Source organism: Muscardinus avellanarius, assembly GCF_963383645.1.
Source record: "Muscardinus avellanarius genome assembly, chromosome: X".
In the NCBI taxonomy this organism is placed as follows: domain Eukaryota; kingdom Metazoa; phylum Chordata; class Mammalia; order Rodentia; family Gliridae; genus Muscardinus; species Muscardinus avellanarius.
Window position 1 is genome coordinate 85,494,387 of NC_137792.1, and position 24,092 is coordinate 85,518,478.

The following is a 24,092-nucleotide window of genomic DNA, read 5'->3' on the forward strand; positions in this document are numbered from 1 at the left end:
TTTAATAGTCTCATGAACAACAAAAAAATGAAAAATGATAATAAATTAAATACCTCTGCAAATTTAGTGAATTTCTTCTGAAGTACTCTAGAAACACCATATCCTCAGTTGCTGATTTTTATACAGAGGAGAAATTTGGCTAGAAAGAAGTATTATGACAAAATGCCAGATGACCTTTTGCTTGGGGACTATCAAATCCCTCAAATTAGAAATGTTTACAATTACCCCTGGAATAAACCCAGCTGCTTTTGCTTGAGATCTAGAACACGTAAAAGAGAGAAAGAAGGAAGAATAAAATGTATCTGCCACCAGACTAAGACCAAATCACTGTTAACAGTCTGCTAGAAGAGTAGAGGCCCATCTGAGTTAGAACACTACATTGTTACAACTCCAAAACTTGTGTGTGTGTGTGTGTGTGTGTGTTTGCGTGCATGCATGCACGCTCCTGCTTAGTACTAGGGATTAAACCCAGGGACATTCTACCTTCAAGTGACGCACCCATACCCTTTTATTTTTTGTTTGGAAACAAGGTCTCACTAGTTTGCTGAGAGTCTCACTATGTTGCTGAATACTGGGAATGTAGTCATGCACCACCATGCCTGGCTAACATTTGGATTTTTGTGTGTGCCATGCTGGGGATTAAACCCAGGGGCATTCTCCCTCCAAGATACACACGTAGCTCTATTTTATTTTTATTTTGAAACAGGATCTCACTAGTTTGATAAAAGTCTCACTGCTTGCTTAGGCTGTCAGTGTTACTCCGGTCTCAGCCTCTCAAGTACTGGGATACAGGTGTGCACCGCCACCATGCCCATCTTATATTTGGATTTGGATTCTTTTTTTTTGGGGGGGGGGGTTCCTAGGGATGGAAACCAGAGGCATTCAATCTCTGAGCTACAACCTCTGCCCTATTTTTTATTTTTTATTTGTGTGTGTGTGTGTGTGTGTGTGTGTGTGTGTGTGTGTGTGTGTGGTATTGGGGGTGGAACCTAGAGGCTTTCTACCTCCGGGCTATACTCCCAGACCTATTTTTGGAAACAGGGTCTCACTAAGTTGCTGAGAGCCTCACTAAGTAGCTGAGGCTGGCTTCAAACCTGTGTGATCCTCCTGTCTCAGCCTCCCAAGCGCGGGGATTACAAGCGTGCGCCACCGCACGTGGCTTATTCTGTATTCTGAAACAGGGTCGCACTAAGTTGCAGAAGGTCTCATAAAGTAACTGAGGCTATCCGCAAACCATGATCCTGTCTCGGCCTCCCAAATGCTAAGATTACAACCATGTGCCACCACGCCCAGCTGGATTTGGATTTTTTTAAACATTATATTAGATACAATCTAAGAGATATTTTTTATTTGTAAGATTTAAAATTTTGAGGAAGGGAGGTATTGGGGATTAAACCCAGAGACATTCTGCCTCCAAGCTACACTTTCAACCCTATTTTCTCATTTTATTTATTTATTTATTTATTTATTTATTTATTTATTTATTGGTGGTACTGGGGTTCCTGGATACCCTTCTACCTCCAGGCTACACTCCCAGACCTATTTTTTATACTTTTTTATTTGGAAACAGGGTCTCTTAAGCCAGCACAGCTGGCTTTGAACCTGCGCGATCCTCCTGTCTCCGCCTGCAAAGCACGGGGATTACAAGCGTGCACCACCACGCCTGGCTCATTTTATTTTTTGAAACAGAATCTCACTAAGTTGCTAAGGTTCTCACTAAGTTGCTGGCCTTGAAGCTGTGATCTTCCTGTCTCAGCCTCCCAAATACTGGGATTATAGGAATATACCACATGGCCAACTAATTTACTAATTTTGATGAATGAAACTGGAAAGGTATCTGTAAATTCCTACTAACTCCATATATTAGTATTAGGTTCTCACCATTACCTGGATATCTTTGTTTTACTTATTTATGTATTAATTTATATATTTGGTACTAATGACTGAACTCATGGGCACACTACCTATGAACTACACCCCCAGACCTATTTTATTTTATTTTATTTTATTTTAATTTAATTTTATTTTGAGACAGGGTCCCACTAAGTTGCAAGGACTGACCTCGAACCTGTGATCTTCCTGTCTCAGCCTCCCAAGGACTGGAATTATTAGCATGTACTATCCTGCCCAGTCAGATTTATTTATAAATTTTCTTTACTCTCTAGACTCTGCCCATAAGGATGGAGATACTTGCATATTATTTGGCTTTGTGACACTTCACCTACAACCTAGTAGTTAATAAATATCCATGGAGCTAAAATGCCTTTGGCTGAGCAAAAGTGAGTCAAATATACAGGAATGGCTACATTGTGGGTTGGTTTGATACAAATTTATGTGTGTGTGTGTGTGTGTGTGTGTGTGTGTGTGTGTGTGTATTTGGTACTGGAGATAGAACCCAGAGGCAGTCTACCTCTGAGCTACATACCCAACCCTATTTTTATTCTTTATTTTGAAACAGGGTCTCACTAAATTGTGGAGGACCTCACAAGTAGCTGAGGCTGGCCACGAACCTGTGATCCTCCTGTCTCAGCCTCCCAAGTACTGGGATTACAAACATATGTCACCACACCCAGCACAAAATTAATTTTAAAACTTACAATGAACTAGAGACACATTGCCTGAGAGAAAACTCTCTCCCTATATTCTTATCTCTTAGGAATATGGGTAAAGTTTCCTTAAGTTTCCCTCAAGCACAGTACCTAAAGAGAATGATCTATCTGCTGATTTAATCTCTTTGAACTGGCTTTCATATATGACTACTATTTAGAAGCTGAAAAAAGCATTTACACATAGAGTGACACCCATGATTAAAACTGATGAACTCAGACCTCAGACCCAGGGGAAGTGGGGAAACATACATATTTAGTCTATATCACCAGGGCAACATAGTCAGTGTACCTCAGCATAGCAGAAAAACAAGCACAGATGTTGATGTTGAATATTTTAAAACTCTTCTCTACACCCACTGTACCAGGGGTCAGAAGCAAGGGTAAATTATTTCAGAAACCAGGCAATTAAAAGTTTTAACTTCCCTAATGTGTGTTTATGTATACTTTGTTTTTAATTGCTAACACTCCATAGGCAATCTTGATCAATTAACCTTCTCTTTGCATCAAACTAAAAGTTTGAAGTATGGTTTTGACATAAATGATCCAATTATTCTTTTGTCAGAGTATAAGAAGCTATATGCCTCAAATAGGATACATCCAACTCCAAATGGGGAAACATCTGAATTTGAAAGCACTAAGTAGGTATTCAAGGAAACCACCCGCTGAAGTAACCTCTCTTGAGAGATTTCTAACTGTATTATTACTGTATTACTAATAAGACAACTTCTACTTTTTCTGTGTGTATAGTACTAGCGGTTGAACCCAGAAGCATTCTACCTCTGAGCTACACCCCCAGCCCTATTTTATTCTTTTATTTTGAAACAAGGTCCCACTAAGTTGCAGAGGCCCTCACTAAGTTGCTGAGGCTGGCCTCGAACTTGTAAATCTTCTGTCTCAGCCTTCTAAGTACTAGGATTATAGGTATGTGCCACCACATCCTGCTATTTATACTTTTATCTACCAGAAAGAAGTAATAAAGGAATATGGTAAGTTGTAGAGTATAACTGTCATAACAAAAAAAGAGTATTATACATAGAATTTGAAAAGGATATAGGAAGTAAAATATCAGAGCATCTCTACTGGCTAGGAAAGAGACAAGATTTTAGCCCAGATAAGCATTCTAATTAATGACGAAACAGGAAAAATTATCCAAGCCTTACCCTAGCCCAGATGAAATATTACCCCAAGTTATCAACCTTTCTTTGATCTTAATCCATGTTTACCAAAACACTTTCTATTTACTAATAGTTTATCCTGGGTAAAGCTATCACTATAAATTAATATATTTGCATTCTAATAGAAATGCTACAGGTCTGTCAGTAGGGCATGGTTACTTAATCAACCTGAGGGTCAAACTCTGAATCTAAATTCGCCTATGTTATATCTTGGGAGGCCCAGCTAGAACAGCCAGCCGAATCATCTCTCTTTTTACTATCCACCCTCACCTTTCTCACCAACTTCTAACTGTAACACAGGTCATCACAATCTTGTAAATGTCTGTATCCATCTGAAAAATAAAATCACATGTCATATATTGATAAACAACCAATGAAGATGGCTGAGACACTAGAATAATAGCAAGATTATTAGGAAAAAAGCCCTTTATCAATAAATAAATTCAGAGCTGTACTTTAAAATTCCCAAATAGATTACTGTTCTTACTAAAGGAGGTCAATGACCTTCAGGATAGAAGACACAAATTCTCTGGGAATTATGTTGGGGACCCAAATTTGGAAGTTCATCTTTTGGTATGATTTTACTCAAGAGAAAGCACTAAATATATGGAATCTTAATCTGATGGTGGCTGTCTGGTAATATGATATAGAAGGGGCATAAAAACAAGGTAAAAGACTTCACATTGAAAGAATTAACAAAATCCAGAATGTGTATAGAAACTTTATAAAACAACTAGATTTCTTAAATAATTTAAAGAATAGGGCTGGGGATGTAGCTCAGTGGTAGAACATTTGCCTAGCAATATACAAGGCCCTGAGTTTCATCCCCAGTACTTCAAAAAATGAATAAACAAAAAGCTGAGATCTAATTTAAAGGCTAAAAAGAGAAGAATTTACAAATTAAAAGAGACAAATAACCAAATGCAACACACAAGCCTTGTCTAGTGCCTAATTCAAGCAAAACAACAGTTAATAAAATTTCAGTTGCTGGAGTTGGCCTCAAACCTGTGATCACACATCAGTTAATAATTTTTTTTGGTGGTACTGGGGGTGAACCCAGAGGCTTTCTACCTCCAGGATATACTCCCAGACCTATTTTATATTTTATTTGGAAATAGGACCTCTTAAGCCAGCCGAGGCTGGCTTCGAACCTGTGCGATCCTCCTGTCTCAGCCTCCCAAGCACGGGGATTACAAGCGTGCGCCACCACGCCCGGCTCAGTTAATAAAATTTAAAAAGATAATTATAGAAATGTGGACAGTCCAGATAGTTGATCATATAAGGGAACAGTTAAATCTTTTAGGTATGATCATGTTATTGTAGTTATATTTTTTAAAAAGATCACATCTTTTAAAGATACATATTAAAATAGTTATGGATAAAATGATAGAATATCTGGGAGTTGCTTCAAAATAATTGTGGGGAGGGGAAGGTTAATCGAGGTAGAGATGAAAGAAGACTGGCCACAAATTGAAGCTGGGTGATGAATAAAGAAAGATCCACTGTACTATTCCCCGTATGTTTTTGTTTTTGAATCTCAGGGTGCTCTATCTCTGAGCTACACCGCCAGCCCTTTTTATTCTTAAATTTTGAAACAGAGTCTCAATAAATTGCTAAGGCTAGCCTCAAACCTGCAATACTCCTGTCTGAGCTTCCAAAGCACTGGGATTACAGGCATGTGACACCATGCCCAGCTTTCCCCATACTTGTAAACATGTGTAGATCTTTCCATAATGAAAAGCTTAAAAATAACAACAACAAACAAACACACGACACACACACACACACAAAAGAGAGGGTATTTCTGCGTGCCCTAGGATTATAGGATAAAATTCCAGTCTAGCCCCATTAACTACACAAATTATCTAGGGGGTCCACAATAAACTGGCAAGTCCAGTTACCAAGTCATATCATTAACCTAAAAAAGGACATTAAGTTCTGTTTAGTTACTTACCAGATACCTCTTAATGTCCACGTTTGCTACCCGATTTTAACTTGACTTAGAAATATTAAAATAATTTCTGAAGCTAACAGAATTTTGGCATCTGTAGAATTTATTCAGCATAACCACAGAGGCATTGTCTTCATGCTGTCACACACAGACACAAACACAGATACAGCACAATATCCATATTTAGCCCAAGTGCATTCCTTCTGAGCATCATTTATATGTCTTCATATGCCACAGCCCATCATTTAAATAATGGATATTTTCAATGCCAATTCCTTTGTTGACTTTCTCACTGTAGAAGGGAAAAAAAACATATTTTATGCAATTATATAGATTTATTCATGGTAAACATAACCCAAATTTCATACTATTTTCTAATAATTGAGTCACATGTAGAGAATTTATTATGTATTTTTGGCTATACCCCCAGCCATATTTTATTTTTTATTTTTTGAAACAGGATCTCACTAAATTGTGGAGGGCCTCACTAAATAGCTGAGGCTGGCTTCAAACCTGAGATCCTCCTGTCTCAGCCTCCCAGGTACTGGGATTACAGATGTGTGCCACCATACCTGGCTTATTATCATCTATTTTAAGTTTCATTACTCCACTGAAATTCATGTTTTAAAATGATTTTTGCAATGTAACTCATGGACCTACATAAGCAGAGTAATGATATCTACAAATGAAGCAAATATCAGAGTATTAACCTCAAACCAAAACTTTTGTGTGTGTGTGATACTAGGGATTGGAGCCAAGAGCATTCTAACCCTGAGCTACACCCCAACCCAACTTTACTTTTTGTTTTGAAACACGATCTTACAAGTTGCTGAGGATAACCTCAAATTTGTGATCCTCCTGTCTCAGCCTCCCAAGTACTGGGATTATCAGCATGCACCACCATATCAGGGCAAAACAAAATTAACAGGACTAAGTCTGGTCATCAAATGGGACCCAAAGTTTTTTTTAATATTGTCTATATTTTGGTAATATATATTATATAGTTCTCTAATATTTGACATTTCTTATGCCACCAGAATATAAAATAAACCGGGCATGGTGGTGCATGCTTGTAATCCCGGCATTTGGGAGGCTGAGACAGGAGGATCGTGGTTCAAACATAGCCTCAGCTACTACATAGTGAGCCCCTTTGCAACTCAGTGAGACCCTGTTTCAAAATAAAGAATAAAAAATAGGGCTGAGGGTGTAGAATGCCCTGGAGTTCCATCCCCAGTACTGAAAAAAAATATAAATATATATTATATATGATAAATATTGTATAGTGCTGAACTATCACTGATTTAAATTCTAGTCTTTTTTACATATATATATATATATATATATATATATATATATATATATATATATATATATATATATATATATCAGCTCTATGGCCAGGAGTGGTGGCACACTCCTGTAATTCCAGTACTTGGGAGGCTGAGACAGGAGGATCACAGGTCCACAGCCAGCCTCAGCTACTTTATGAGGCCCTCTGCAACTTAGTAAGACCCTGTTTCAAAATAAAAAATAAGAAATAAAAAATAGGACTATGGGTGAAGCTTGGAGGTAGAATGCCCCTGGGTTCAATCCCCAGTATCACAAAAAATTAAATAACTGTGGATATACAGGTTCTTTACAGAGTACTTAAGAAAGAATGCAATTCAGGTGTGGTGGTCAATACCTGTAATTACACTACTTTGGAGTTGGAGACAGGAGGATTACAGGTTCAAGGCCAGCCTCAGCAACTGAGCAAGACTATCAGCAACTTTGCCACACTGCTTCGAAACGCTATTTTTAAAGGGCAAGGGGTCGAACTTAAAGGTAGCATGCCCCAGGGTTCAACTCCCAGTACACACAAAAAAAAAAGAAAAGAAAAAAATGCAATCTTGAAGATGAAATATATCTCAAAGGATTCCCAAACATTAGGAAAAATCAGAAATGAGGCTTCTGTAATATGTGGTATGAATGAGAGCAAATTTCACCTGTAATTCTGATGCTTCCTGAGTTGGTTACCCATATCTCAAAACCTAAGGGGGCCTAAAGTGAGACTTACATATCTTCTGCAGACATCTTCATGACTCCAACACATAAAGCATGCTGTTTCCCTTCTGCCATGATTGCCTGAAAGCACAGCTAAGAAAACTATCTCTAAAAGTGTTTCATGGGAAGGAAAAGATATCACACAATAATCATGTTAATCAGTTAGCCACTCTGAATTGATCTTATATCTTCTCCCAGACTGCTGACCCTAGGAACCTAGCAGAGTCTGTGAGTATGAACTGAATGAATCTTACCATTTTGGTTATAGGACAAATGTCATACTACACCCCCATATCAACAAAACTAGAATGTATCAGGCAAAAAGGAGATATCATTTCTTGCAAATTAATACTAAAACAAGTCAAATAAATACAAATATTCTAATGTTTTGATAGCTAAATGGTGGCATTATTATTTTTATCATCATCATCATCATCATCATTACAATTCTGTGTGTATATATATGTGCAGTACTGGGACTTGAACCCAGAGGCATTCTACCTCTAAATCATCCCTTGCTCTATTTCATTTTGAAACAGGCTCTCTTGCCAGGCGTGGTGGCGCACACTTGTAATCCCAGCATTCAGGAAGCTGAGACAGGAGGATCATGGTTCACGGACAGCCTCAGTTACTTAGTGAGGCCCTCCAAAACTTAGTGAGACCCTGTTTCAAAATAAAGAATAAGAAATAGGGCAGGGGGTGTAGCTCAGAGGTCAAATGACCCTGGGTTTCATCCCTAGACCCACACACACACACACACAAAAAAAAAGAAATAGGCTCTCGCTAGGTTGATGAGAGTCTCACTACTTGCTGAGGTGGTCCTCCAACCTGCAATCCTCCTGTGTCAGCCTCCCAAGTAGTGGGATTACAGGCATGCACCATCCCACTTTGCTTGAATGGTAGCTTTATGGAAAAGCTATATTAAGCCAGATATGATGGTGCATACCTGTAAACCCAGTATTTTGGAGGCTGACACAGGAGGATTACAGGTTCAAGATTAGTCTCAGCAACTTATCCAGATTCTGTTTCAGAATAGAATAGAATAGAATAGGAGCCCAGTATGGTTTCATATACCTGCAATCCAAGTATTTGGGAAGCTGAGCCAGGAGGATTGCTGGTTGCAGACCAACCCCAGCAATTTAGTGAGATCATGTTTCAAAAGAAAAATAAAATAGGTCTGGGGGTATAGCTCAGAGTTCAATCCCTAGTACCTCCCCCAAACTATAATACCAGTACTTGGGAGGATTAGACAGGAGGATCTCAGGTTTGAGGCCAACCTCAACAACGTAGTGTGAAATCCTGTTTCAAAATAAAAATAAAACAGGGCTAGAAGTATAGCTCAAAGGTAGAATGCTCCTGGGTTCAATACCTAGTACAAGAAAAAACAAGCTGGGCATGGTGGTGCATTCCTATAATCCCAGTATTTGGGAGATTGAGAAAAGAGGATCACAGGTTCAAGACCAGCCTTAGCAATTTATCAAGACCCTGAGCAACTTAGTGAAAACCAATTTCAAAATAAGAAATAAAAGCCGGGCATGGTGGTTTAAGCCTGTAATCCCAACACTTGGGAGGCTGAGACAGGAGGATTGCAAGTTCCAGGACAGCATCAGCAAGTAGTGAGTCTCTTATAAACCTAGTGAGACCCTGTTTCAAAAATAAGAATAAAAATAAAACTGAGGGTACAATTCAGAAGTAGAATGTCCTGGGTACCACAGTACCACAAGAAAAAAATCCCCAGTACCACAAGAAAAAAATAAAATAAAAATAAAAAATAAAAATTACTAGGGCTGTATCTCAAAGGTAGAATGCCCCGGGTTCAATCCTCAATACCAAAATATAATAATAAATAAATAAAAAGAGCTGGGGATATATCTCTGAGGTAGAATGCCCCTGAGTTCAATCACCAATACAAAAAAGTACACATTAACTCAAATGTGGTGTTAGACACCTTGTAATCCCAGTACTTGGGAGGCTGAGACAGGAGGACTACAAGTTCAAGGCAAACTCAGCAACTAATGAGACACTTAGCAACATAGCAAGACCCTGTTTCAAAATAAAAAATAAAAATGGCTGGGGGGTATAGCTTGGAGGTAAAATACCACTGGATTCAATCCCTAATACCAAAAAGAAAAGCTGAGATGGGAGGATGGCATGATTCCATCAGTTCAAGACCATCTTGGGCAATATAGCAAGATCCTCATCTCAAAAAAAAAAAAAAAAAAAAAAAAAAAGCCGGTCATGGTGGCTCACTCTTGTAATCCCAGCATTCGGGAGGGTGAGACCTGGAGGATCGTGGTTCACAGACAGCCTCAGCTACTTAGTGAGATCCTCCGTAATTCAGTGAAACCCTGTTTCAAAATAAAGAATAAAAAATAGGGCAGGGGCTGGAGCTCGGAGGTCTTATGCCCCTGGATTCCATCTCCAGATCCGAGAAAGAAAAGAAAAGTAAAGGGAGGAAGGAAGGAAGGAAATGAGAGAAAAGTATGAAAGAAAAGGTTCTATGTACTAGGAAAATCTTCCATTTAAATGAAAGCTCAGAACTAAAAAGCTACCATGGTGGTGCATCCAATAATTCTAATACTTGAGAGGCTGTGGTCTCTCAAGTATTAGATAGGTCTGGGGGTATAGCTCAGAGTTCAATCCCTAGTACCTCCCCCAAACTATAATATCAAGAGGATGTCAGGCTCAATGCCAGCCTCACAATTCAGTGATACTCTCAAGATATTAGCAAGACCCTCAGCAACTTAGCAAGACCATGCTTCAATTTTTTTTAAATGAAGACTAATGGTGTAGTTTAAAATATTTCAAGTCCTAGTGTGCCAGTACTGGAAAATTGATTTGGTATTAATTTCCAAAATGTACAAAGTAGTCAGAGCCTGGGTGCTGCACAGGTACTCAAGCAGGGAGGAGCGGCAGCTATTACAATGCAGAGTCCCTCTCTCCCTTTGCCCCTCGTTCTAACGATTAACCTATTGTAAAATTTTGCCTTAGAGAAATAAAGCCTTTAATCCTAAAAATATTTAGAGGCAATCAGTGCCGTTTTTTTTTTTTTTTTTTTTTTTTTTTTTTTTTTTTTTTTTTACCTCGTCTCCTGTGTGACCTGGCCTGGGTATAGGAACGGTAAACTCCATGTGCTGCTTCAAAGCACCAATAGTTGATGAGCAACTAATACTGCCCAATACAATAGAAGCAAAGGCCAGGTAGATTATTAACCCCTGCACTCAGTAAGTGCACTGTCCAGGGACAAAGAGGCACCACCTAGCTAAGAAATAAGTTACTAACCCACTGCCTTGATAACACTGATAAGAAGATACCAATAAAAAAAAACTATTTAAAGGCTGGAGTCCCGAAAAGGATTATTTTCAGGCTCTCTAACATGCGGGCCAGCATCCTGCTTTTTCCTTTTCTTCTCTATTTCCTACTGATTTTGTAATAAAGACTTGTTAAAGTTGCACCGAGCTGCCTATTAGTTTTAATTTTTCTGTTCAACAAAGTTTAGTTGAATAAGAAAAAGAAAGCTGGGTGCGGTGGTGCACGCTTGTGATCCCAGCGCTTGGGAGGCTGAGACAGGAGGATCACACAGGTTTGAAGCCAGTCTCAGCTACTTAGTGAGGCTCTCAGCAATTTAGTGACACCCTGTTTCCAAATAAAACATAAAATAGGTCTGGGAGTAGAGCCCAGAGGTAGAAACCCCCTGGGTTCCATACCCAGTACCACAAAGAAAAAGATTCCATGGCATTACCAATAAGTAACCAACCTAGAGAAATAATAATGAAACAAGTAACCAATCCTGCTAGGTATGGTGGCACATGCCTGTAATCCTAGTTCTTGGGAGGCTGAGACGGGGGGGAGGGAGGGGGACGGGACACTGCATGTTCAAGGTCAGTCTCAGCTACTGAATGAAAACCTCAACAACCTAACAAGTCCCTATTTCAAAACAAACCAAAAAAGAAAATAAAAAGGGCTGGGGGTATAGCATAGAAGTAGAGTGCCCTTGGATCAATCACCAGTACAAAGAAAAAAAAGAATAACCAGTCCTCATTACTTTTATACTTGTTTTTTTTTCCCCTTTTTCTTCTTCTATCCCCCCTCCCCCATTTTTGCTTCTAGGGCTCTCATCCAGGGCCAGTCCTCTGAGCAGCTAACTCCACAGCTCTTTTGATTTGTTTGTCTGCTTTGTTTTGTTTTATGGCATTGAGGATTAAACCCAAGGGTACTCTACCACCAAACTACACCTGAGACTATTTTATTTTTGTTTTCAAACAGTGTCTTACTAAATTGCCGAGGCTGGTCTTGAACCAGCGATCCTCCTGTTTCATCATCCCAATTACTGAGATAACAGGTGTGCACCACTATACCTGGCTTTTTTATTTTGTTTTGTTTGGCTTTGAAACAGGGTCTCAATAAGTAGCTAACTAAGAACCTACAATCTCCCTGTCTCATTTTCCAAAATACTGGGCATATAGGTATATACCACATCTGCTCTCTGTTGGTTTTCAATTCATTAATCCATTCAATGTTCCACAAATGTTTTGGGGACCTATTATGTGATCAGTATCTTTGTTGACACAAGTTGTTCCTAATAAAAGTATGCAACTTCTTCTATCCCTTAGTCATTAGTAACACGATAGAGGATAGTTTCCTTTTGAGCGCAGAACACACCACTTATTTACTTATCTTTTATTTTGACAGTACTGGGGATGGAACCCAGGAGCATTCTACCTCCAAGCTACACCCCAGCCCTATTAGTTTTTATTTTGAAACAGTGTCTCACTGAGTTGTAAAGGGCCTTACTAAGTAGCTGAGGCTATCTGCGAACCATGATCTTCCTGTCTCAGCCTCCCAAATGCTGGGATTACAAGCGTGCACCACCACGCCTGGCTCTTATTATTTTTGCTACTTGGAATTGGACCCAGGGACATTCTTCCTCTGAGCTACAGCCCCAGCCCTATTTTATTTTTTATTTTGAAACAGGTTTTCCCTAAGTTGCTGAGGCTGGCCTCAAACCTGTGATTCTTCTGTCTCAGCCTCCTGAGGACTGGGATTACAGGCATGTGGCACCAAACCAAGCAAAGGACATACTCTCAACCCACTCCAATGGCATTCCTACACCATAGTTATCTCCCTGTTCCCACCAAATTCCACTCCTTTCCTCAACCTGAGGCAAATGGCTACTTTGCCTATGACAAAGAAGATAGCCTCGCCGGGCGTGGTGGCGCACGCTTGTAATCCCTGCGCTTGGGAGGCAGAGACAGGAGGATCGCGCAGGTTCAAAGCCAGCCGCGCTGGTTTAAGAGACCCTGTTTCCAAATAAAAACATAAAAAATAGGTCTGGGAGTGTAGCCCGGCGGTAGAAGGGCTTCTAGGAACCCAGTACCAAAAAAAAAAAAAAAAAAAAAAAGAAGATAGCCTCATGCCCAGACTCATTGACAGAAACCTATTTAATCCTGAACCTATTTGATATACAGTTCTGAAATATCACTGTAGAAATGGAAATATTGCTGAATTGGTCAACTACATCATGAATCAAATAGATTCTCAAAATCTATTTGGAGCTGGGTGGGGTAGCACATACTTTTAATCCCAGTATTTGGTAGGCTGGGAAAGGAAGATCAAAGGATTGAAGACAGCCTCAACAACTCTGTGAGACTGTTTCCAGATAAAAAATAAGATTGGCATGGGGGGAAGTAGCTCAAAGGTACAAAGCTCCTGGGTTCCAACCCCAGCCCACAAAAAAAAAAAATGGCTATTTGGAAATAAGGTACAGTGGTGTACCTGCCTATGAGTCCAACAGCTTGGGAAGGTCTTGTCTCAAAATGAGAAAGAAGGGCTGGGGACTTAGCTCAGTGGGATAGTGTACCGGGGTTCAATCCCCAGCACCATACACAAACAGGGGATTGCCAATATTTCTCTAATACAAAATTTTTGCCTGGGAAGAAATCTATACTTGCTACCTCAATTCCTTTCCCTTTTGAGTTCTTTTATTCCATTCTATCTAGGTGAATCAAACTAAGTCATAACAAGTGATAAATTGATGTCAGAAAAGCTGATCCTAGCTGAGTGTGGTGGTTCATGCTTGTAATCCCAGTAGACTGAGACAGGAGGATCGCACAGGTTCAAAGCCAGCCTCAGCTACTTAGTGAGGCTCTCAGCAACTTAGTGAGACCCTGTTTCCAAATAAAATATAAAATAGGTCTTGGAGTGTAGCCCGGAGGTAGAAAAGCCCCTGGGTTCCACCCCCAGTACCACACGCACACAAAAAAAGCTGATCCAATCACATCCCTTATATCATTGTGTGTATGTTACTGGAATTAATCTCAGAGGTGTGTTCTACCTCTGAGCTACACCCTAGCCCTTCTTTTTATTTATATGTATGTATGTGGTACTGGGAATGAAACCCGGGGGACATTCTACCTACGAGCTATACCCCAGCCTTTTGTTTTGTTTTGAAACAGGGTCTCATTAGGTTGGTGATTCTTACTAAATTGCTAAGGCCATCCTTGAATCTGCAACCCTCCTGTCTCAGCCTCTCAAGTACCGGGATTACAGATGTATAGCACTGCACCCAGCTTTTTTAAAATTTTGAGACAAGGTCTTGCTAAATTGCTCAGAATGTTCTTTTACTTGTGATCCTCCTGCCTTAGCCTCATGAGAAGCTGGAATTATGGGTTGTGCCACTGCACCTTGCTATCGTTTCAATTAGCAATCAAGAATTTCAGCTTGCATCCTGAGTCTGATAACAAAATTTCTTACTTTGGTACAAGGCAGCTGGCGCCTTCTCTGTGTATATGTGCATATGTGTGCGGTACTGGGGATTGATCCCACACTAAGCTACACCCCCAACCCTTTTTATTTCATTTTTAACTACTTAATTAAGGCATTGCAATTATAAATGATAGTGGGGTTCAGTATGCAAAAAACATACATGCACATAGCACTAGGTGTGTGTGTGTGTGTGTGTGTGTGTGTGTGTGTGTGTGTGTTACTGGGGATCGAACCCAGGGACATTTCACCTCTGATTTACACACAGCCTTCTTTTTTATTTTGAAACAGGATCTAAGTTAGCCAGGCGTGCTGGCACTCGCTTGTAATCCCCACACTTGGGAGGCTGAGACAGGAGGATCGCACAGGTTCGAAGCCAGCCTCAGCTACTTAGTGAGGCTCTCAGCAACTTAGTGAGACCCTGTTTCCAAATAAAGTATAAAAATAGGTCTGAGAGTATAGCTCGGAGGTAGAAAAGCCCGAGTTCCAACCTCAGTATCACAAAAACAACAAAACAAAACAAAACAAAAAAACAAAACAGGATCTAAGTTGCTGAGGGCCAATGTTGTTGAGGCTGGCCACAAACCTATGGTCCTCTTGTCTCAACATCCCGAATACTGGGATTATAGGCATATGCCACCCCACCCAACTGCAATTGGTGGTTTTGGAGGGGGTGAGTATGGGAGATTTAACCCAGGAGCATTCTATAAGGTCTTGTTAGGTTGCTGAGAGTCTTACTACATTGCTGGGGCTGTCCTCAAATCTACGATCTTGTCTCAGCCTACCAAGGACTGAGATTATAGACATATGCCACCACTCCTAGCCTCTTGGTAGGTTTTTTCTTTTTGTAACTTTTTAGTACTGACAATTAAAGCCAGGGGTATTCTACCTCTGAGCCACATCCCCAGCTCTATTTTATTTTTTATTGAGAAACAGATTCCCACTAATTTGCTGAGGCTAGCTTTGAACTTGTGATCCTCCTGTCTCAGCCTCCCAAGTACTGGCATTACAAGTGTGCGCCACCATGCCCAGCTTGTTTTTTTTTTTATAATTTATTCTGTATATGTGTGTTTCTCGAGGTTGGAACTAGAGGCATTTTCCTTGAGTTATACCCCAGCCCTATTTTATTTTTTACTTTGAAACAGGGTCTCACTAAGTTGTGAAGGGCCTCATTAAATTGCTGAGGCTAGACCCAAACCTTGGATCCTTCTGTCTGACCTTCTCAGTACTGGGACTACAAACATGCATGACCATGCCAGGCTTCTTGGTGTGTTTTGAGACAGGGTCTCAAGAAATTGCTGAGGCTGGCTTTAATTCTCCTGTTATAGCTTCTGAATAGCTGAGATCATAGTGGTAAGCCACCATACCCAGCAGCTGAGACTCTTATAATTTGTTTCCATTTGTATGAAACTACTAATATGAAACACAACTCATTTTTTTGCAGGTCTGGGGATGGAACCGAGGGGCATTTGACCTCTGAGCTATACCCTCTGCCCTACTGTTTTATTCTTTATTTTGAAACAGGGTCTCACTAAGTTTCAAAGGGCCTCACTAAGTAGCTGAGGCTGTCCAAGAACCGTGATCCTCTGTTCTCAGCCTCCTGAATGCTGGGAGTACAAGCATGCGCCACCATGCGCAGCATGAAACACAATTTAGTATCTAAAATATAAAAAGTTACTTTCCATTACTTTGACTGTGTCCAGAAAGGCATGAGATGACAGAAACAGTAACTTCCCAAAAAAGTACATCTAATGTACTTCTCACATATCTTTCCTTAACTACAAGAATACAACAAATACACTTGTAAGCAATTAGTGCCTGGAAAGGATACAACAATGGTATCTACTGCAGCTGGGTAAAGCTTAGCTCCAGGAGAAGTTAAGCCGGGACACATGATATTTGCTCCACTGAGTACAAATTTGATGGCGCCTTTATCAACCTGCTGATGTGGCAGAATAAAAGGATCTAAAAGAGAAGAAATAAATTGTATAAATTAATAAGACTGGAGACTCAACAGAAAAAGGTAAAGAACACAAACAGATATTTCCCAAATTACAATACTGACAGATACATAATAAAACTAGCACTACTCCTCACTGATCAAATTGGTAAATTATTTTTAAGAAATACAATTCCCCCCAAAGAAGAAATATACTTCTCAAATGCATATAAAATGAAGAAATGTAATCCCCAGTGCTAGTAAGAGGGTAGGAACACTGGCATTCCCATATATTGCTAGAAGGCTTATAAATGAAACCTTTCCTCGGGACTACTTTAACAACATACATCAAGAGTCTTGAAAAGGTTCAAACTCTGACTCAGTAATTTACTTTAAAAAATGTATCCTAATAAAAGTATGGGACATTCAATATATTAGGGATAAAGATAGTCTTTGCAGCACTAATATTTATAATAGACATAAACTAGGAGCAATGTCAATGTCCAACAATCAAGGAAAAGATAAAATACTTGAGGTATGTCTATTAAAAAGTCATGCAAGCATACGATAAAATCCTATTTTTTAGAATACTTAATGTCCAGGGAACTGTTCGTGATATAATGTTAAGTGAATAAAAGCAGAATAAAAAACTATCAGAAGTGTTGGTGATTATTAAGGGTTGGGGGAAAGGAGGAACACTGGGGATGTTTCAGACAGTAAATTATTCTGTATGATACTGGAACAGTGGATACTTGTCTTTATGTATCTGGCAAAATCTACAAAATTGTACAATCTGGAGTAAACTGTAATATAAATGACAGACTTTCATTGGTAACAATGTAGTAGCCAGGTATAATGTAGCAGCTGGGTGTGGTGGTACATGCTTGTAATCCCAGCATTTGGGAGACTGAGACAGGAGGATCGCAGATCACAGAGAGCCTCAGCTACTTAGTGAAGCCCTTTGGAACTCAATGAGACACTGTTTCAAATAAAGAATAGGGCTGGGAGGCAGAGGTGGGAGGTAGAATGCCCCTTAGTTGCACCCCCAGTACTACTACTACTACTACTACTACTAATAATAATAATAGTAATAATAATGTAACAATATTAGTTCTTCAGTTATAACAAAGGTATAGCACCAATACAAGCTGTTAATAATAGAGAATACTATATAATACAGGGCCCAAATTAAAAAGGAATACTAATGCTGGGTGTGGTGGCGCATACTTGTAATCCCAGCGCTGGGGAGGCTGAGACAGAAGGATCGCACAGGTTCTAAACAAGCCTCGGCTACGGAGTGAGGCTCTCAGCAACTTAGTGAGACCCTGTTTCCAAATAAAGTATAAAATAGGTCTGGGAGTATAGCCCAGAGGTAGAAAAGCCCCAGTGGTACCCCAAGTACCACAAAAAAATAAAAAGGAGTAATAGGTACTTGCCTATAATTCCAGTACTTGGAAGACTGAGACAGGATTGGAGATTCAAAGCCAGCCTCAGCAACTTAGCCAAGAACCTGTTTCAAAATTTTAAAAAAAAGCCAGGTGTGGTGGTGCACGCTTGTAATCTCAGCATCCGGGAGGCTGACACTGGAGGATCGTGGTTTGTGGACAGCCTCAGCTACTTAGGCCCTCTGCAACTCAGTGAGACCAGGTTTCAAAATAAAGAATAAAAAATAGGGCAGGGGGTGTGGCTCAGAGGTCGAATGCCCCTGGGTTCCACCCCCAGACCCGCAAAAAAATAAAAAGGTAAAAAAAAAAAACCTAAAATATTACTGGGGTGAAACTCAGAGGTAGAATGCCCCTGGGTTCAATCCCTAGCACCACAAAAGTAAATAGATAGATAGACAAACAAATGGAACAAAAGGGGTTGGAGGTATAGAGTACATACTGAGCATACGCAAGGCCATGGGTTCAATCCCCATCACCAAAAAATGTATAAAATATAAATATTTACATACATCACAATAAATAATTGGATATAAGTACTTCAATACACTGGTGATAGTTAGCACTAGGTCATAGGTAACTATTAGTTATATATTTCTGTGTATTCCAAACTTATGTGTATATATTCTCACCATAACTACTTTTTCTTTTCCTTGTTTTTCTTTTCTTTTTTTTTTGGTAGTGGAGATTGAACCCAGGGACATTTTACCTCTGAAGTATAACTCCAGCCCTTTATATTTTGTTTTATTTTATCTAATTTTTTTTGTACTGGGGATTGAATACAAGGACATTATACCTCCAAACTATACCGCACCCCTTTCTTATTTTGAAACAAAATCTCACTAAGCTACTGAGCCTGTCCTCAAGCAGGTGGTGCTTTTCTCTCAGACTCCTAAGTACTGGGATTCCAGGGGTACACCACCACACTCAGCTTCTATTGTAATCTTAAAAACTGTGCTTACTAATAATCAATAAGCTAAAAAAGGATTCCTGAAGAATTTCTAACAATAACTGCAGAGGAAAATTTTTGAGCTTCTTAGAGCTCTCTAGAAATGAGAATAGGTAAAATTTATTTACTTTACTGCCCTACTACTAAACCTCACTAGTTGGGAAACAGATAAGTCTTCTGATTACTAAGACTAAAAACTTATTTAAACCTAAGACCAAACTAATTTAAACATTTACTGATTATAAAGAACTTGAATGAATAAATGCATTTACTATGTACAAACCACAATCTATTTTCTCTTTCTTCATCCTCATAATACCTGCTCCTTTGATGATGATGATGATGATGATGACAACGACAATGATAATCATGATGACAAGCAGTAGGAGACATTTACTGAATGGTTGCTAATTCACTATGATGGCTACCATCCACTGAGCACTTGCTGTGTTTCAGGTATTGTTTTAAGTATATTATTTATGTCATTGTATCCTTGTAAGCCCATGGAGATATAAAATTACAGTATCCATATTTAAAGATAAGGAATCAAACCTTGCAGAGGTGACTTGCCAAAGTGATATGTACTAACCGGGCGTGGTGGTGCACACTTGTAATCCTCGCACTTGGGAGGCTGAGAGAGGAGGATCGCACAGGTTTGAAGCCAGCCTCAGCTACTTAGTGAGGCTCTCAGCAAGTTAGTGAGACCCTGTTTCCAAATAAAATATAAAAATAGGTCTGGGAGTGTAGCCTAGAGGTAGAAAGCCTCTGGGTTCCACCCCCAGTACCAAAAAAAAAAAAAAAATCAAAGTGATATGTATTACAAATTGAACCCAGGTCTGCCTAAATTCAAATTCATCATTTATGTATTTATTTTAGTGGTACTGGGCATTGAACCCTGGGGTGCTCTACCTCTGAGCTACATTCCCCAGACTTATTTTATATTTTGAAACAGTATCTCTCTAAATTGCAAACCTGATATCCTCCTGACTTGGTCTTCTAAATCCTGGGATTAAAGGCATGTACCACCATTCCCAGGTCAAATTCAAAAAAATTTTTTTTGTGTACTGAGGTTCCTGGATGCCCTTCTACCTCGGGGCTACACTCCCAGACCTATTTTATATTTTTTTAAACAGGGTCTCTTAAGCCAGTGCAGCTGGCTTTGAACCTGCGCAATCCTCCTGTCTCCGCCTCCAAGCGCGGGGATTACAAGCGTGCGCCACCACGCCTGGCCAAATTCAAAATTTAAACTACCAAATTATACTGCCTTGGTGGGGTGGGGTTCTGGGGTTTGAATCTAGGGCATTCCACTTGAGTCACATGCCCCCAAACCTCCCCTTTTTGTTAGAAACAAGGTCTTGCTAGGTTTCTGAGAGTCTCACTACACTGCTGAGGCTGTCTTTGAACCTGTGATCCTGCCTCAACCTCTCAAGCACTGGGATTATAGGCATGCTTCTTTCATGCCCAACACTTGGGAGGCTGAGACAGGAGGATCACAGGTTTGAGGCCAGCCTCAGCAACTTAGCAAGACTGTTTCAAAAAAATAAATAAAAAGGGTTGAGGGTGTAGCTCAAAAGTAGAATTCCTTGGGATCACATACACACACAAAAGAAATCAAATAATTATAATTCTTCTTTGTGTGTTTGTTGGGGGATAATGAGGATTGAATTTAGGAGCAGTCTACCTCTGAGCTATACCTCCAACTCTATTTTATTTTTATTTTTATTTTGAAACATCATCTCACCAAATTACTGTATATTAGCCTCAAACCTCTGATTCCCCTGTCTCAGCCTTCGAAGTACTGGGAATACAGGCATGTGCCACAACCAGCTATGTAATTATTCCTTTGTAAAATACTAAAATGCTTCACCTCTTTTGAAGACTTACCTAACAAGTTTACTATTCCTGAACTCTGCACCACCAGGGACTTAACATTTATTTCCTCTCACCAGAAGACAAATTCACTCACTCAACCACAGCAACAACAGAACGTACCACTTTATTTCCTTTCCTTCTGCCTCTTGGGCAAAATGCCAGGCTAAAAGGAGAATTTTACTTCCAACTTGAAAACTTCTTGCATATGGCATTATATCTTCCCTGGATAGTCTTTTGTAATATATTCAACCTAAGCCGGGCATGGTGGCCCATGCTTGTAATCCCCTCGCTTGGGAGGTGGAGACAGGAGGATCGCGCAGGTTCAAAGCCTGCCGCACTGGCTTAAGAGACCCTGTTTCCAAATAAAAATATAAAATAGGTCTGAGAGTGTAGCCCAGAGGTAGAAGGGCTTCCAGGAACCACAGTACCACCAAAAAATAAATAAAAATAAAAAGTAATATACTCAACCTAACACATACAAATGTGAGTATGAAATAAACAAGACTTGGTTTCATATCATCTGACCATGGCGGTAAACTAGTAATAACTGGGACTCCCACATTTACCCATTGCATTCCCATACATAGAATTATGTCATTTATCCTTTATCACAGTTTATGACTATATATTTGCTGAATTACCTACTTGTTTATTTTCCTAACTAGACTATCAGCTTTATAAGGATAAGACTATGTCAGCTTTTGCTTAACTGAATTCTCAGGAACTTGGTAAGTGCCTGCTACATAGTATGTTCAACAAGTATTTGTATTTGTTGAGTGAATGAATTTTTTTCTTGGGCTTTCTGGAGTGCATAATTAGAAAATTTGCATTTCTCAGACTTACCCCAAGATGGGCACTCCTTTAATTTCATATTCCTTATACCTAGCTCTAATAAGTAACAAATTAACCACCAGAAGTCACCCCTTTTGTATCTTTCTATATCCCCAAATTCGTATTTCTAACAAGACTTACATTTGTGAAGTAACCTTAGGGTTGGATAAAAAGGCCCTTCTCTTTGTCTAAAAAATAGTAATTCTCCATTTACTGTAAGGATTTCTATATGTTCATGGCTGTAAGACAAATGTCAAAGTACCAAGTTAGATATTTTCTTTCAAAAGTGAAGGTATGTCAAACATCCTTTAAAATGTACAACATGAAATGTGCATTTACAGAGATACAGTAAACTTTATTTTACTAAAGATCCTGACCAAAAAAGCATTGCTTACATTGTTTTACCTATCATACAAGTCCAACAGAGGAAAAAAATATAGGACCTGCTATAACTAATTTCATTTCACATTTTATTTTAATTCCATTGTTAGATAATTCAATAAATCAAATCTAATCTCTAAAGAATGAACTTAAATTAAATCCAACTCTTAAATTAAAAAATTCAATCCAATGAGACAATACACAAAGCCACACTTTTTATGGATATTAGAAAAATAAATATCGATAAACTTTAGTTATTCTATTCCAATCATTAATCTGTCAATATTTAATATAAGTTAATTCCATTTAGAATGAGAGCAACATGATCATTTAGTATTCAGCTACTCTAAGCTATACATAGAGAAAAGCAAAGACTTACCATCGAACTATTTTGACAGGATCTTTCTTAGGCATGATTTGATTAAGCCATGGTTCAATACCTGGAAATTGTTCTATCAATTGGTTCTTAATACCCTTAATAACTGAGGTTTTCAACTGGATGCAGTTGGACACATTTTCTTTTTCATCAAATCTGCCAAGTGATTTTTGCAAGAAAAAAAAGGCATTGCTAAGCAAAAGTATCAGAGTACCTAAAGGTATTGTTCTAATTAATCATCTATTCACAAGAAAGGGCTTAGACATTTAAAATAATTATGAAATTTTTTAAACTATAATTTCCCTTTTATTCTGACCAGTGCAAAACCAACATTTTTATAGAATATTAAAATGAACTGCTATATATTTACAGCAATTATCTGGGGGAATGAGACATAGCTTGCACTAGAATCGGTAAGCAGCTACACAAATGCCTTTCCTGGGAACTCTTACTCAAGGGGAAAAAAAACAGACTCCCACCAGTAAAACCTGTGTTTAAAAAAAAAAGATACAAAACACCAAACCAAGAATTACACCCCAAAAGAGCCTCTATTAGGCTATGTAATCTGCCAAAAATTTTTAAGTGATGATGATGATAATGATGATGTTGATGATTTCTAATATCCCTATCTGGTTTTGTTCAAAACTTCAAGCACAAAACCCACCTTCCTTTGCCCATGATCCCCTTTGCTTTTTGCGTCTACACAATCTGGAAGGCAAACCTACTAGGTTGAGTTCCCAAGGATTTTCTCTTCCTTAAACAGAATAGCCTATGGGAGTAATCACGTTATTTTAAAGACAAGGTTACTCTGGCAGCTAAGCAATAGGCATGACAGGCCACTAGCTTCCTGTCACCCAGACTCCTTCACTCCTATGACCCAGGAAGTCAAGCCTTCCCTTATTCAGTTCATAACTAATAAACATATGGCAGCGAGTGCAGGGCTCCCCTCTCAGCTTAAGGAGGATATGCCCCTAAATCATAGTGCAAGGATGTGATTGGTAGAACCCAAGGAAAGAGAGAGATTTAGGGGAGGGGGCAAAAGAAAAGAGGGGTAAGGAAAAAGAAAATGGGAGTGGAGGGACCGAAACCCGATTGAAGAGTAGGGATGAAAAGCTTAAAAAAGTGTTGCAAGTTGCGCGTGAGAGCAGAGTACTATAGAAAACCTTAGGGAGTCAGGATGGCAGGGGCGGGGGAGAGAGAAAGAGAATCTTTGCTCTCGCCCTCTTCCCCACCCCCACCCCCACCACCTTTGTGAGCAGCCGATGGAGGCCACAGCATGTCCTTACTTCTTGAACATGATCCAAGGTGAAGGGGGCGACGATAGGGAAGGGCCCGGAATGGGAAAGAAATTGAATTAGCAAGGGTCCGGCAGGTCCCCTTACACGAGGAAGGCCGGCACTGACAGTCGGAGCAGGTGTCGTTATCCGGAAGGTGAAGCTGCCCGGCGCGCTTTACGGCTCGCGGGGAAATCTGACTACTTCCGCTCCTCGGAACTCCACGTCGGCGCTTTGGCCGGCTCCTTTTGGGTACCTGATTCCTCTCCATTGGGGGCAGCTGAAAGGGCGGGACTTGAGAAGGAAGAAGTGATAAAGCAATTCTTTCTACTTGCGGGAAGAGAAGAATGGAGTAGGCGGGGAAATCAGTCAAGGCAGCATTTATGGCAGTTGCGTCAGTTACGGGTTCCTCAAAAGGTCAAAATTTTTCCGTACCTCTTTACTACCAACTGACAATCTAAACAAGTTTTAGTGGCAATGTGTTTTGC

At 39.6% G+C, this 24,092-nt stretch overlaps 1 protein-coding gene across 1 annotated transcript in view; it reads right to left on the bottom strand.

Annotated features, from left to right (window-relative positions):
- Positions 1-5,945: 5,945 nt before the first annotated feature.
- MCTS1 (MCTS1 re-initiation and release factor) overlaps positions 5,946-24,092 on the bottom strand; it is a gene marked incomplete at both ends in the record, with an annotated part of 52,583 nt that continues 34,436 nt past the window's right edge. Inside the window, 8 exon segments of the mRNA XM_080718954.1 lie at positions 5,946-6,027; positions 7,792-7,859; positions 16,372-16,505; positions 21,715-21,812; positions 22,334-22,486; positions 22,995-23,010; positions 23,013-23,084; positions 23,578-24,013. Coding sequence (XP_080575080.1) covers positions 5,946-6,027; positions 7,792-7,859; positions 16,372-16,505; positions 21,715-21,812; positions 22,334-22,486; positions 22,995-23,010; positions 23,013-23,084; positions 23,578-24,013 — 1,059 coding nt within the window.